The sequence below is a fragment of the Euprymna scolopes genome, chromosome 18, assembly GCF_053919585.1.
Source record: "Euprymna scolopes isolate OS-2025 chromosome 18, ASM5391958v1, whole genome shotgun sequence".
In the NCBI taxonomy this organism is placed as follows: domain Eukaryota; kingdom Metazoa; phylum Mollusca; class Cephalopoda; order Sepiida; family Sepiolidae; genus Euprymna; species Euprymna scolopes.
Window position 1 is genome coordinate 96,054,856 of NC_136499.1, and position 14,443 is coordinate 96,069,298.

Below are 14,443 nucleotides of genomic sequence, written 5' to 3' on the forward strand. Positions count from 1 at the left end.
TGCATGTCAAAAAAAATTGCTATTAGATGTTCTTTTTTTGCAAATGCTTCTCTTATGCGTGTTTCCAGTTTTATTAAGTGATCGGTGGGGCTTCTATTTTTCCTGAAACCCGACTGGCTTTCTGTAATTAGATTTTTGCTTTCCAAGTACCAATTTAATCTTTCGTTAATCATTCTTTCAAAAGTTTTGCACAAACAACTAGTTAGTGCAATGGGTCGGTAGTTTGTTGGGTTTGTATGGTCTTTTTTTGGTTTGGGTATTGGGATTACTGTTGCCTGCTTCCAGTTTTTTGGAATGTTGTTAGTTATCCATATCTCATTGTAAATTTGTAATAAGTAGTCCAGTGATGGTTTTGGTAGTTTTTTGAGGAATTGATAATGGATCTCGTCGGGGCCGACTGCTGTATCGGGAGATTTGTTTATTGCCTCCTCTAGTTCTGCACTGTTGAATAATTGATTGTAGTTTTCTTCATTTTTTGATTTGAAGTTTATTTTTATTTTTTCTTCATTTTTCTTTATAGCTTGGAATTTTTTATTTTGGTTTTTTGATGATGAGTTCATTGAGAATTGTTCTGCTAATTTATTTGCGATATTTTGTTTGTCGGTAATCTTTGTGTTGTCGCATATAAGGTGTTTAATAGGGTTCTTTGTATTTTTTCCTGCTATTTTTCTGACCATCTCCCATACTTTTTTGGGTTTTGTGTTTTGATTAATTTTTGTTACATAATCTTTCCACGAGTTCCGTTTTGATTCTTTGATAGTTTTCCGTGCTTTGGCTTTGCTGTTTTTATAGGTGTCCAAATTTTCTTTCGTTGGACTGTTTTTAAATTTCCTTAGGTTTGCACGTCTGGCTCTTATAGCTTCTTTGCATTCTTTATTGTACCAGGGTTTGTTATATTTTGTAGTAGTGGAACTTTTTGGTATGTTCTCCTCGGCTATTGTGAGTAGGGTGTTGCTGAAATATGTGATGTGTTCTAAGTCAGGATTCGCTTCAGGTATTAATCTGTATTGACATGTATTTTGGAAATTTTCCCAATTTGCCTTTTGTAAATTCCAGCGGGGTGTTTTGTCTTCTGGCTTGGGATTCTCGTTTTCTATTATGATTGGGAAGTGGTCACTTCCGCATGCATCCTTATGTGTTCTCCAGCTATAATCCATGTATATAGTTGGGTCACATAGTGTTATATCGATTGCTGATAGGGTTCCCGTTGGTGGGTGCATATATGTATTCTCTTTGTTGTTGAGTAGGCATAGATCGTTTTGGTTAATTATTTTTTCTATGGTTTGGCCTCTTTTGTTGTTTTTTTTACTGCCCCACCATATATTATGACTATTGAAGTCTCCCAACAGTAGAAAAGGTTTAGGTAGTTGTTTGATTATATTGTTTAATTCAGTTTCGTTTATTGTTTCATTTGGTGGTATATAGAGTGAGCATAGGGTTATTGTTTTGTGTAGTGTTGCAGTTATTGCAACAGCTTGCATATTTGTTTTTAAGTTCACTTTGCTGTGTGGAATGTTTTCGTTTATCAGTATTGATGATCCACCGGTGGCTTTGCATGATAATTTGTTTATGTGGTTGTATATTGAGTAGTGTTTTATGTTAATTTTGTCATTTTCTTTTAAGTGTGTTTCCTGTAGGCAAATTATTGCAGGACATAAGGATTTGATAAGTATTTGCATTTCTTCGATATTAATTTTTAATCCTCTTATGTTCCACTGTAGGATTTTGTTAGTCATGGTTTATATTTTCTTTTGGTTTTGGACTGTTGGTGTTTATGTCTACGTCCATAGTTTCGATGTTAGTTTGGGTGTTTCTTTTGGAAGTGGATGGTCTGTTTCTTGTTTCTGGTGAGAGGCTTTTTTTGGGTTTTGGTCTGGGACTTTTAGATTTACTTTGTCTTGACTGTCTTTTTTGGCTATCAGTTTCAACTAGTTCAAATTTATTTTCATTTTCAATTAATACTAATTCTGTTTTTTGTTTGTCATTTTGTTTTTGGGGGGTAGTTTTTTTGTTGTTCTGTTCTATTTCCATTTTTTCTGTTGTTGTGTGTTTATTTTTAACATCTGTTTTTGTCCTTGTTTGTGACTTGGATCTTTCACGTTTTGATAATTGAGGAGGTTTCATTTCTTTAGGGATTGATTCCTCAATATTGATGGAAGTTTTTCTGATTTCCTTTGTTTCGTTTTCTTTTATACTGGGTTGTTCGTTTCTGACTTTTATTTGGCTGTTGGAGTTTATTTTCAGTTCTGATAAAAAAGATTTTAATTCTTCAAGTATGTTCTTTAGTTCTTTTGCTAGGTTTGCAATTTCTGGAGCAAGGTTTAGTTCATTGTAGTTGTACATTTTGTTTGCTTGTTGGGTTATTGTGGCATATGAGTTTTTGGTGCGATTTGTGACTTCTTTGCGGGCTTCTTGGAAGGTTATATTTTTTTGATATTTGATTGTTATTATTTCCTTCTCTTGATTATATATTTTGCACTGTTTTGAGTGAGAGTGGTGCTCTTCTTGACAGTTTGTGCATTTGGTTTTATTTGGACAGTCTTCTTCATCGTGGTCTGGGTTTTTTTCACTGCAGTTTCCACATGTGAAGAATCTTAGACATTGGTCTTTATTATGTCCAAACTTTTGGCAGTTGTAGCATTGTAAAGGTTTTGGGATGTATTGTTCTATTTTCGTTCTTTCATAACCTATATTGATGGTCTCTGGTATTTGAGGATAATTGAATGTTAATATATAAGTGTTTGTATATATTACCTCTCCTTTTTTTTTAAATGTGATTCTTTTTACATCTGTGACCCCTTGGTTTTTTAGTTCTGTTTTGATTTCTTCTGTTGTGCAGACGGAGATTTCCTGGTTTTTTATGACTCCTTTGGAGTAGTTTAGTGTTTGGTGTGGATAAGCTTTGATGTTTGTTTCATGCAATTTTTGTAGTTGAAGTAGAGTTTTGGCCTGTTTTTTATTTAGTACTTCTACCAATATGGTACCATTCCTTAATTTTTTGACATTTTTAGGTGTTATTTTGCTTGATATTACCTTTTGGATAATGAAGGGTGACATTTTAGTTAACGGTATATTAGACGTTGCTTCTAGCACGATGAATCTTGGAAAGTTTGTATCTTCATTGTCGCTGTCAGAGTCAATTTCTGTGTGTGGTCTCTTGGATTTTTTGGTATTCATAATAATTTTTGAAAAATTCATCAGCCATGCTCCCCACCCTCCTCGGAGCCCCTTATGGGGAAGAACTATGAGGGGGTAAATCCCATTCGCCTCGGTTCTCCAGGGCTACATAGCTGGTATACTCAAACATGGGGAGGTTTCCAAGCATTCACAATATATGGTTATGCCCACCCAAGTATGGGATTTCCCTGTATTTTTATTATTCCTGATGGTTACCTTTTTCCCAGCTTGATTGACCCTTCAGCCATCGCTTATTAATTCAGTTTATTGTTTATGTTGAGTGTTAGTGTGTTTTTGTTTGGATTGTCTGAATTAGTGCTTGTCATGACCAACCGATTGATTGGATCGGGCCTATCCAACCTCCCGTCTAGCCTAGTAAGGGCCAAAGTGGTGTGTTGTAGTATCATGTTATTATTTCCTAGGCATGTTCCACTCAACCACCAGGATCCCGTTCTTAATGCATTACGGGTTGCCACCAACGGTCAACTGGTGGTCCCATTGAAGGATTTTTACCCTCTGCAGGGGGGCAGTTGGTATGTTCTATCGCCCTACCAACTAGGCAAAAAAAAAAAAAAAAAAAAAAAAAAAAAAAAAAAAAAAAAAAGGTGAGGAGGTGAAGGAAAAAGAAAACGAGGGAGGGGAGGGGGAGGAGAATGTTGTTTTTGTTTTTGTTTTCGCAGAACATGACTAAGTTTTGCAAAAGGGAATAAAAAAACAAAGACATCTATGTAGGTGCGTTTCATCTCAGGAAGTCAGTAGACAGCCTGATCTGGTAGCACCAGTGAAGAAAACAGCAAAAAGAAAACCATCTAGTATTACAATAGAACAATGCAAGCATGGAAAGTAATATGATTAATCTTAAACATGGAAAAGTAAAAGACCAGTTGTTAAAACTGGAAAAGAAAAGGACAAGATATTCTAGTAAAAAATATAATAAATTTATGACTTAAAATATTGTAGCATTAAGAATTGATTATATAATGTTATAAATTGAATTAAAAAAAAATCTTAATGCTGCAATATTTAAACTTATAAATTTATATTTTTTACTAGAATATCTTGTCCTTTTCTTTTACAGTTTTAACAACTCGTCCTTTACTTTTCCATGGTTAAGCCTTTCATGCTCACATTTTTCTATTGTAATCCATGATTTTTCCAGGCTTCTAGTAAATTCACTTGTTCTTTGTTTAATTTCAGTCTTATTTTTTTGCCCCCATAAACATAACATACACATATGTAATAACAATGTACGGCACTCATCGGCTTTCAATAAAATCCCAATTATCTCCCTTTCATGCTTTCATTCTGTTCCACTTGTTACTGCTCTTTCTGCAACAGCAGTGAATTACTAGCAATGTGGTTGCTATGGAAACCAGTCATAAAAAGCGTCGCTCACCTCCTTACATATTTTTACGATTTTGAACATCAGAAAATTCATCATAACTTATTTTACTGAACGAAAATTGAAAAATTTTTTTAACAATATAGCTGAGGAGGTGATCTATAAACTAATAATTGTTTGAAATTTAGTCGAAAAATGAGTGAGCAGTGAAGCTTTAACGTAGTTCTAAATGACTAAAACTGCCACTTAACCATATATTCAAACATTACTGTGTTTGAATGATAATAAGAATGCAATTATGCATATATCTTTTTGATTTTTTGAGGATGGGGCATCCTTTTAAATGTCAGACATTTACTTGCTATTTAATGTCAGATATTTACTTGCTATTTAAAGACTCCAACTGACAGGTCTTTTTAGAATTCTAACCATCCATTTAAGCATAATTGTTTGACTCTCTTGCATTTAGTTTACTGAATATATTCACCAGATAGCTTTCGAAATCTTTTTCATGAACACTTATAGCATTTATGACTACTGGAATGATAATCTTTCTAAGATTCAATTTTCTTTTCATGCCGTACATAAAATCTTGGTATTTAGTTATCTTTTCTCTCTCAACTCTTTTTAAGTCAGTATCATTATGGATATTAACTTCAACTAAGGTTGCTACTTTCTCTCTCTTGCCCCATAGCACTATGTCAAGTTTAACAGCTCTGTTTTCTATGTAACTGTAGGGAATTGCATAATCATAAATGATGGTGTATGATTTATTTGTAACAGTTCTTTTTGGCATATGTTCTTTTTAACCAATGGGAACACAGTTCATGGGTTCACTTTTTATTTATTGAAGTAGATTTGCTTTTTGCAGTGTAATAACCAGTCATTATTTCTTTCATAATTTTGTGAGTTCGATCCTCACTAGTAACCTACAATTTTTATATTTGCCAGACAAAACAGATCCTTTTATGGTGGGGATGAGCCAAGTTGAAGCCACTTTCGTTGCCAGATCTGGGTTCAGAATCCTCATGTCCATCACAAATTATTTTTCTTTAAGTTCTTCACCAGAAGCAGGTCAGGTAAATACTGCAAAATTTTTATGATCTCAAATTAAATTGTCTTTTTCTTTTTGCAAAACAAAATTAAAGGTGAACACTTACAAGGGTCTGAGTCCACCATGAGCTGAAGGATATCAACAAAGCCTTTGTGAGATGCAATATAAAATGGAGAGTTGGGGGTGCAAATCGGCTGTCGGGACATCTTCACCTTATTTAACAGCAAAAGTTGGACGACAGTGCTGTAGCCATACCGACAAGCCTCAGCCAACATCTCACACTGAAAATAGATATAAAACAAAATCAAACTATTGATTTTACAATTATAATAGAAGCCTTTATATCCCTTTATAGTTGCTTGTAGTATTGTTTTTTTTTGTTTTTTTTTTTTACAAGGTGGTCACCACTTATCAAGGCCCGGAAGCCACTCAGGGATAAGGGTTATTGCATGTACAGTACGTGAGTGTGGAGATTTAATAAAGTGTTTACTTAAGGTTCATCGGGAATTTGTTTACGTTGGACTTGAAGACATCCAGGTTGTAGTCAGGTGGGAAGCAGGCAGACGGAACAGAGTTACACAGGCGTGCAGTTCTAAGAAAGAAGCTTTGTTCATGGAATCTACGTTTTGATTTAGGCACAGATAAAGAGTGGGGAAAATTTTTGACAGTGGTTTCAGCTAGACGGGTGTTTTTCGTAAAAGATTGGTGAGGGGGGACCAGAGATTGGAACGTAGACGAGAACCTACTCTCTGATGAGAAGGAAAGCAAATCATAGCACGTATACTAGTAGTAGTGGATCAGAAAGCAAATGCCGAAAAATGTCAAAATAATCTGTTTATATGTTGCGTGCAAAGTTAAGATTATACAAACATTTCAAGATGAGGCAATTTGATAAAAACAAAACTGCACTTTTCTACATCCAAGGTTGGTTGTATGAATCGATTATACTGGTACAGCAATTTAGAAGATTCAATTCCTAGAAAAACCATTGTAGAATAGGGCAGGTCGATTTTGCAACCCCGGTGAGGCAATGGTGATGATAGTTGGAGTTTGACATAGAAAAGACCTACACAAAATATTTTTCTCAAAATCGTTATCTTTGTTTGAGGAAATGACTTTAAAAGTTGAAAAATTGAAGGTATTAAAAGTTTTTCGGTGAATTGTTAAGAACGTCCCATCATCCAAACAATCCGTACTGTTAAGAAAATGCAATCATTATTTAGAATATATTTTAAACTACATTTTTAAATAAAATGAGTGAGGATAATGAATTAATAAAATAAATATTAAGTGTAAAGGCAAAATTATGTTTTTTAAATAATAACGACCAAAGTTCGCTTTTTCATTTCAGGAACTTTTTTGGGTGGAAACATTTTAGATTTCACCGTCGCAAAACACACTCGTTATTGATATTGAAAATTAACGTTTGTTTATTATTCAATTTGAAAACATTATGATTTAGGCTTAATTATTTCGAAAGGAAAAACGAGAAGGCTTGTTTAAAATATGTATTATTATATTTCAAGTGTCTGCAGTGAATTTAAATATATTCGTTTTATCTTATTTAATTTGTTTTTCTATTAGGTTGGTGCAAAAATAATGGCATTTATTAGGTTGGTGCAAAAATAATGGCATTTTTTGGATGTTTAAACGAACGTCAAAAACATTTTTGCACCAACCTAATATTTCACATCAAATTCTATTTAAAATTTTTATTAAAATATGGTAATACTCCAGTTTTATATTCAAGCAAAAAAAAAAAAAAATAGCCCATACAATTTCATTCTCCACATTCTTTACGAAACATAACCACGTAAGTTTTCAAGTTTTTCAACTTAATAAAAAATACTTTGCAGAAAATTAGTGTCAAATTTTAATTTCTTTTATTTTTAGGGAGTAATTGTTTTTAAGCAGTGTTTTTCTTCTAAAATTATAGTTTTAAAATCAGATAACCTACAAAGATTAATACAAGTAAATAAGGAAACTCCTTTAAAGGTTTTTCGTTATTTGTGCATCTATGTTATTGTGCTAAAATAACTTTGTTATTTAGAAAGCCATTCTTAAAATGGGAAGGAGGTTGCATTGTAACTATTCTGTACTTTCACCTAAAAATTTAATAAACAAAAATTTCATAATTAAATTTAACTTGAAAATACTATTAAAAATAGCATAGTAACATAGATGCACAAGCACTGATTTTTCAAACTCTAAACACTAAACAATCGTTTAAAATGGCACAGCTACATCAAGAATTAATCTTTTTATGGATAAATTCATGTTATTGAAGGAGGAGCTAAAGTCTGATAAAAAATATCTAAACTAAACACTACTATGCCTCTGATTTGGTTCGGTCCTCTCTCTTCAATACATCTAATTCAACTCTACAAAGTTTTTCATTATTTCTTATAACTAGCACTTATTTTTTATGTATGAAACTGGAAGATAGCCTAATACAGTTTCCTTCAGTTATAATACATTTATTTATTTTTACTTTTCAGATTAGAATGTCAGTCAAAGCACAATGTTCAGTTTTAACCCGTGGTTCACAAAATTTGCTGGTCCACCTTGTCATTTGGATGAAACAGCACCCCAACTTTATGACAAGCCATCCAGTTTAGTTATTTTCTCAAAAACAGTTATCCCCACTTAAAAAATAGTGAGATTTCTAAGTTAATTGCCAAGGAAATAATTAGTATTCGGCAAGCAGTCAATCCACAATTGCCCTTGTTAAGGTAACATTATATAGGACTGAAGGTCAATATATTTTACTATAAGAGGGCCAAATAGATTGACAGGAAATCTCTTGCAGCAATCAAAGTGAAAAGAATGAAGGAACAGCTAGACAAACTGTTTGATATATCTTCTTGTAGTTGTAAACTGTCTTGAGATGTGATGACTTTGCAGTAAAGTGCAAGACTGAAAATTGTCAAACAAGTCACAGTCTGCACTTGTCCTCCTAACAAGGAGGTAAAATTAATTCTATAGATTCACTTGCAATTATGTTCCTTTTTTGTCGAAAATAAAATAATATATTGGTATTTATTATGTAATATGGCTCTATTATTAAATATACAAATTTTCCAATTTTCAGGTTCCACTAGAAGAACTGCCATTTACAGCAATTTTTAAATTAATTGATGGAACAACAAAAAGACTAACAACATTTACTGGTCCTTTGAGGAAACTTTGTATCAATAATTATCAAGATTTGCCTCAAGTAGAATTCTAAAAAATTAGTGTCCCTCCCGATAATCATTATCTGACAGCAGAAGAAACAAATAATTTAAGTGTAAAGACCAGAGGCTACTTTTTGAGTATGCTGTTGGCATTTCTTGTGGAGAAGTTAACTTAGAAAATTGGGCCCTTGAATCAAGGAAGATGGCTAACATAAGCCATAAGGTTAATGTGTTTATGGACCAGAGTTGTCTATCCTCAAATACTACGATAAATTAAACATTTTAGTCAAATTTATCATCCAAGCGCATGCAGTTAATTAGTTTGAGATTTCAACCAACAATATTTTTTTTTAACCAACAACAGTATAGTTTAATATGATTCAGAGAACAAAACAGTTAACTGAAATCCAAATTACTGTTTTAAACTGTTCAAAATATGGTGCTTTTGCACTACTTCCGGAAAATATAATATCAATGATTAACTCAGATGAATTGGATACGAGAGAAGAGGGCATTCAAACGATTTTGTCCATTAGGTAAATAAATATTTATCCATTAAATTTTATTAGTTTTTTTTAATTTACCCAAACAATAGTTAGTTTTATTCATATTACATCGCAAAAATATAAAAAATAAGTGTTTTCAAATAATTGTTTTTTTTGTGTCGTTTTTTCCAGAAATAGTGAACTCAAAAATAAAAAAATAAAAAAAAATGAAAAAGATTACTGCTATCAATTTTGCAGCCACACACTGGTCAAATTCGATTGATTTTTCTCAAAAAGTTGTATATGGGAAGGAAGCAAGACATAGACACATTATTACAAAGTCATCATTCCAGCAAATTAGACCTTCATTTTCCTCAAAAGGAAATTATACAGAACAATTTAGTTCTATTATAAGTTTATATTATTGCCTCTAATAAAAAATTGAAATACATGGTTCTGTAACTTGTATCAAGTTGTTATATTGTGTAATACATCTCCACATATCTTTTTGAATTGTGAAATTTAAAAGACTTAGTTGCTAATTAGCATTTTTTACAATTTTTGTTTAATCAATGCAGTAAAAGTTTAGATATTTTACTAGTTGTGATTCATAATTAAAATTATAATTCATGTATTTATTTTTCTTTCAATGTATTTCATATAAATATATCAATTTTAATTGGATTTTTTATAAAAATAGTAAAATTTCAAAGTTAGTGTTGTGAAAAATGCTATGAAAATGAAGGATGTTTCAGCATTTTTCTACACGATTTTTAAAATTAAATGCTCAATTTTCTGTTCAAGATGGGAATCTAATTTTTGGTATATGATCTTATCACATCAAATCCCAACTATCATCACAAGTGCCATGTTGATTTTCTGAAAAAAGTTGCAAATCGACCTGCCCTATTGTAGAAACACTGGATGTGTGTCTAAGGAAAACTTGGAAGTAAATGATTAGATAAGTACTGAGTTGAATTTGAAAACAGCTGACATGCTGATGACACCACGCTCTATAACAGGCACGAGAGGAAAACAAATGAACCCATATTTAAGGAAATGGCAGAAAGACTAGAGGATAACCTCCAATCTGTAGTGGAATGAGGGGAAAAAATAGATTGTCACATTCAATACTGCCAAGACTAAACTTGTTTCCTTCAATAATTACAAGAAACCTTCTCAACCACCAATAACTATGGCTAGATACATCACCTGAAAGTACTTCTTCCAAACTCCCCAGCTTAACGTTCACAGGGAACATGAGTTGAAACAGATACATCGAGAGCATTGCCAGGGCTGCTGTGAGGAAGGTGGAGTTAAAGTTATTTAAGCCTGAAAGTATCCTATACCTCTACAAGGCCACCATTCGCCCATGTATGGAGTATTGTTGTCAGTGGGCTGGTACATCTGTTACTAGTCTCTTCCTCCTGATAGGTCCTGAATTGTCATCCTAGCTTCAGCCTCTGTCCCATTGATGAAATGTTGCATTTCTATGCCTGTTCTACAAGTATTTTAATGGTGTATGCTCTGACGAACTATGAGCCCTTCTACTTCTTTGACATTAAATACCCCAACAAACCCGACAAGCAGAAAAATCCCACCCCTACACAGTAGAGATCCCTAGAGGTAAGAAGTAATGAGTAAGCATTGTGGCAGTTATTGATAGCAGTTATGGCCACGGAATCAAATGCATACTTTCTATAACATACATTGTTAATGCCCTTTTATTGATTATACCAATGCGTTTGTCTTGATAATTACTGGCCATTCAAGGCCACAACTCATTATATCTTAAATCTTTTAATGTAGCTAAATTGATCTTAGCAAATATAAACAAATACACCAAAGATTTATTTGGATATCACAATTAGCAATCAACTTATGACTGTTCAAATTTATTGGAAATTAGAAAATTTGTCGTCTTGTGTGTTATTATTGGCTGATACACAAGTTTCATAGTCTATAACTAAAAACGCAGGTTTCAACCAAGTGAAAAATCCTTACAAGTGTATAATGTCATTGTGTGATAAATAAAATTTAACCATAATGAAAGCAATAATTAATTAGATAAAGCTAAAGCAAAATCCCATTAACTCAGGAAAAAAATGTACAAAAATGACATGGGGGTGCAACTTTATTTATATACGATTCATTTCAACAGTTAACACATTGAATTTTCTTAATATGATTTGTAGAGATCGAGTTAGGTTTTTCTTTTAATAGAAAATTAATAAAAAAAAAAAATAAACTCAGATTTGAACCATGAAAAAAACAGACAGAAACACAATTTGATAATAGGGCAAAAATTTTATTCACTAACATTTTTAACTTGAAATTTTTTGTAAATAATAACCTTAAACTCTTTATTAAGCCCACCATATTGATGAATTACTCTTTTTTCCATAAGATGGGACTGTTTTTTTTATGAATAAAGAAAAGAAATAAATTGAAAAATATTAACATTAAAAAATAAATCGCTCAACATTGGAAATAGTAATCTAATTTTGAATGACCTCGTCGTCGTCGTCGTCGTCATATGAATACAAAGATTCTATTGTTGGCATTGGTTTCCCCAATTATTTTTGAGTCAGAATTCTTTCTAGAATGATATCAGGTACTTAGGGGACGGACTACGTCAAGGTTGCCAAACATTAAGTGAAAGTGATTTTTATGGGACAAACTGGATTTGAACTTGGGACACCCGGGTCATCAGTCCATGTCATTAACCACTTATTACTTTACTTTATAGAATAGATTAGACAAAACTACCTTCTCCCTCTTGTAGGAAAAAGGATTTCTTTTAATTGAAATTGTTTCAGACAAGGTTTGGTTGTTTTTGTTTTGTTTTACGGTATATCAACTCTTTGGGGGTTATTTAATGTCAAATCTAGTAATTTTAGAAAAACGTTTTTATTCTTCAAGTTCTTCATATCCAAAAATATTTATTCAAGGTGTTTAGTTTGGTTGATTAGTAGAGAAAAGTTGTTGCATTTGTTTTTGACTTTGCAGAACATGATTGAGTTTTGCAAAATGATATAAAAAAATAACAATGTTTAGGGTAGGAAGTCGATATCTTCAGACAGCCTGATTTGGTAGCATAAAATCCAGACAAGGCATGAAGCCACTTGATGCAAGGAGCTAAAAAGAACAAAAGATGATTAATGCAAAAACAGGAGATGCCTATTGACGTTACTCTTGAAAATGAGGAAAACAGTAAGCAGAAGATAATTCCACAAACTTGCAGCAATTCTTGGTTGTTTGGTTGGTTTTGTTTTACGGCATATCAACCCTTTTCAGGTTATTTAATGCCGAATCCAGTGATTTTGAAGAAATCTTTTTTAATAGAATATATTTGTTTTTTTTTTTCAAGTTAGTTTCTATTTAACCCATAGTTGGGACCCTAACAGGTACTACCACTCTAGGTCAGAGTGGACCTGGGAGCAAAGGCAATTAAGGAGTGGCTCCACACTCCCCAAAACCTGCAAGCTGGGGCCTTACCATCAGATATAGTTTAAGGTCATATCCAGGACTGCAGCAGTTCTTGGGAAGAAACTACTGAAATAGAAAGATGTATAATATATATATATATATATATATATATATATATATATGTGTGTGTGTGTGTGTGTGTGTCATTCACATACAGCACTGTTTCGTTGTATCACAACTCATCAGTGCGGCTAGACATACACTTTTTTCCCAACTGTGGATCGAACCTACAACCGTTGAGTTGACAGCCGGCAGCTCTAACCATCGGACCACGAATAAGTGACCGTAAATATTTGTCCTCAAATGTCTATTAAATTAACATTTGCCCACAGCACAGTGCTCTATCAGTTTGTTTACAAACAAATAGTAGGCTTATTACTGTCATTCCTGATTTGTTATTAATTATTATTAGTTGCTATTAATCATAGAGTATTGCTAATATATATTTTTTTAATTATTTATTTGAGGGTAAACAGTTACATTTGGTGGTCGCTACAAACAGCTATCTGTTTCAGTCAATGAGACTTCGTCAGATGACCCTGAACCATTGGACGTCATAGAAAAAAAGAAAAGCCTGAGCTCTTCAAAAAAAAAAAAAAAAACTATAAAATTTGCGAGCTCTCTAAAAAAGAAGGATAAAAATGGAGAAATGGCATTTCAACCTTTTTGGAAAATTGTTTAAGAAGAACAATTATAGACAATATAAAATTATAAATGATTAAAGTGGGTCGTATTTTACCAGAATGGTGAACTGTATTAGTGGATGGGGAGAGTCTGTTTATAAACTAATTTTGCAAATGTGTTCATTGACACAAGTCGCATGTCAGAAAAAGTTGAAAGTTAGGGAGTAAGAGAGGGTTTACTAAAAAGTAATAGAGAGAGAGAGAGAGAGAGAGAGAGAGAGAAAAGGGGAATCATCTCTATGATGAAGAATGAAGCGTTACGCATTTATAGACTCATGTATACATATTCATAACGAGACATATGTATGTATACGTATGTGTGTGTGTATGTATATATATACATATACGTATACATACATAAACAAATACTCTTTTGAACTTCTCAAACCTTAATTTATATATGAGAAAGAGAAATAAGCTTTACTCTATTGCATATTGAGCTTTTTTATTCAGTTGGGATTAAATTTTCTATATATAAATACTGTTATTTATATTAGTTTGAAGTTTACCATTGCGTATATCAGGTAAACACTACATCCCTTTGATTTCATTAATATATGTATATATATACATATGAGATGTAGTTTGCTTGAAGCATTGTGTGGGATAGGTATGTAGAAGAGATTTAGAATATGAGGAATGGAATGTAGTCTGTGTCAAGGAAGAAAGATGAAAACAAGTGACAAATTGCAAATTAGTATATACCAATATGCATACTGAATAAATGTATGTATATATATACTTATTGATTTGCAAATTGTCACTTGTTTTCATCTTTCTTCCTAAACAGAGACTACATTCCATTTCTCACATGTTGATAACCTTCTAAATTTCTTACACACACACACATATGTATATTATAAAATAAAAATAAAATAAAATAAAATAAAAATTACAATTAAATTTACCAAAATGATCCAAGATGGTAAAATTAAAGTATATTATAAATATTAAAGAATTAATATTTATAAAGTTATCTCAGCCAGATGTAAAAGCTCGATAAAACCAAATAGGAGATAGAGCTTATAATAGGAGCA

At 32.3% G+C, this 14,443-nt stretch overlaps 1 protein-coding gene across 3 annotated transcripts in view; it reads right to left on the bottom strand.

Annotated features, from left to right (window-relative positions):
• LOC145297691 (leucine-rich repeat serine/threonine-protein kinase 1-like) overlaps window positions 1-14,443 on the bottom strand; it is a 171,855-nt gene that overhangs the window by 119,518 nt on the left and 37,894 nt on the right. For all 3 annotated transcript variants that reach the window (XM_080143889.1, XM_080143888.1, XM_080143890.1), the window contains exon 3: window positions 5,680-5,854. In XM_080143889.1, the coding sequence (XP_080000015.1) occupies window positions 5,680-5,854 (175 nt within the window). The remainder of the gene's footprint in view (window positions 1-5,679; window positions 5,855-14,443) is intronic.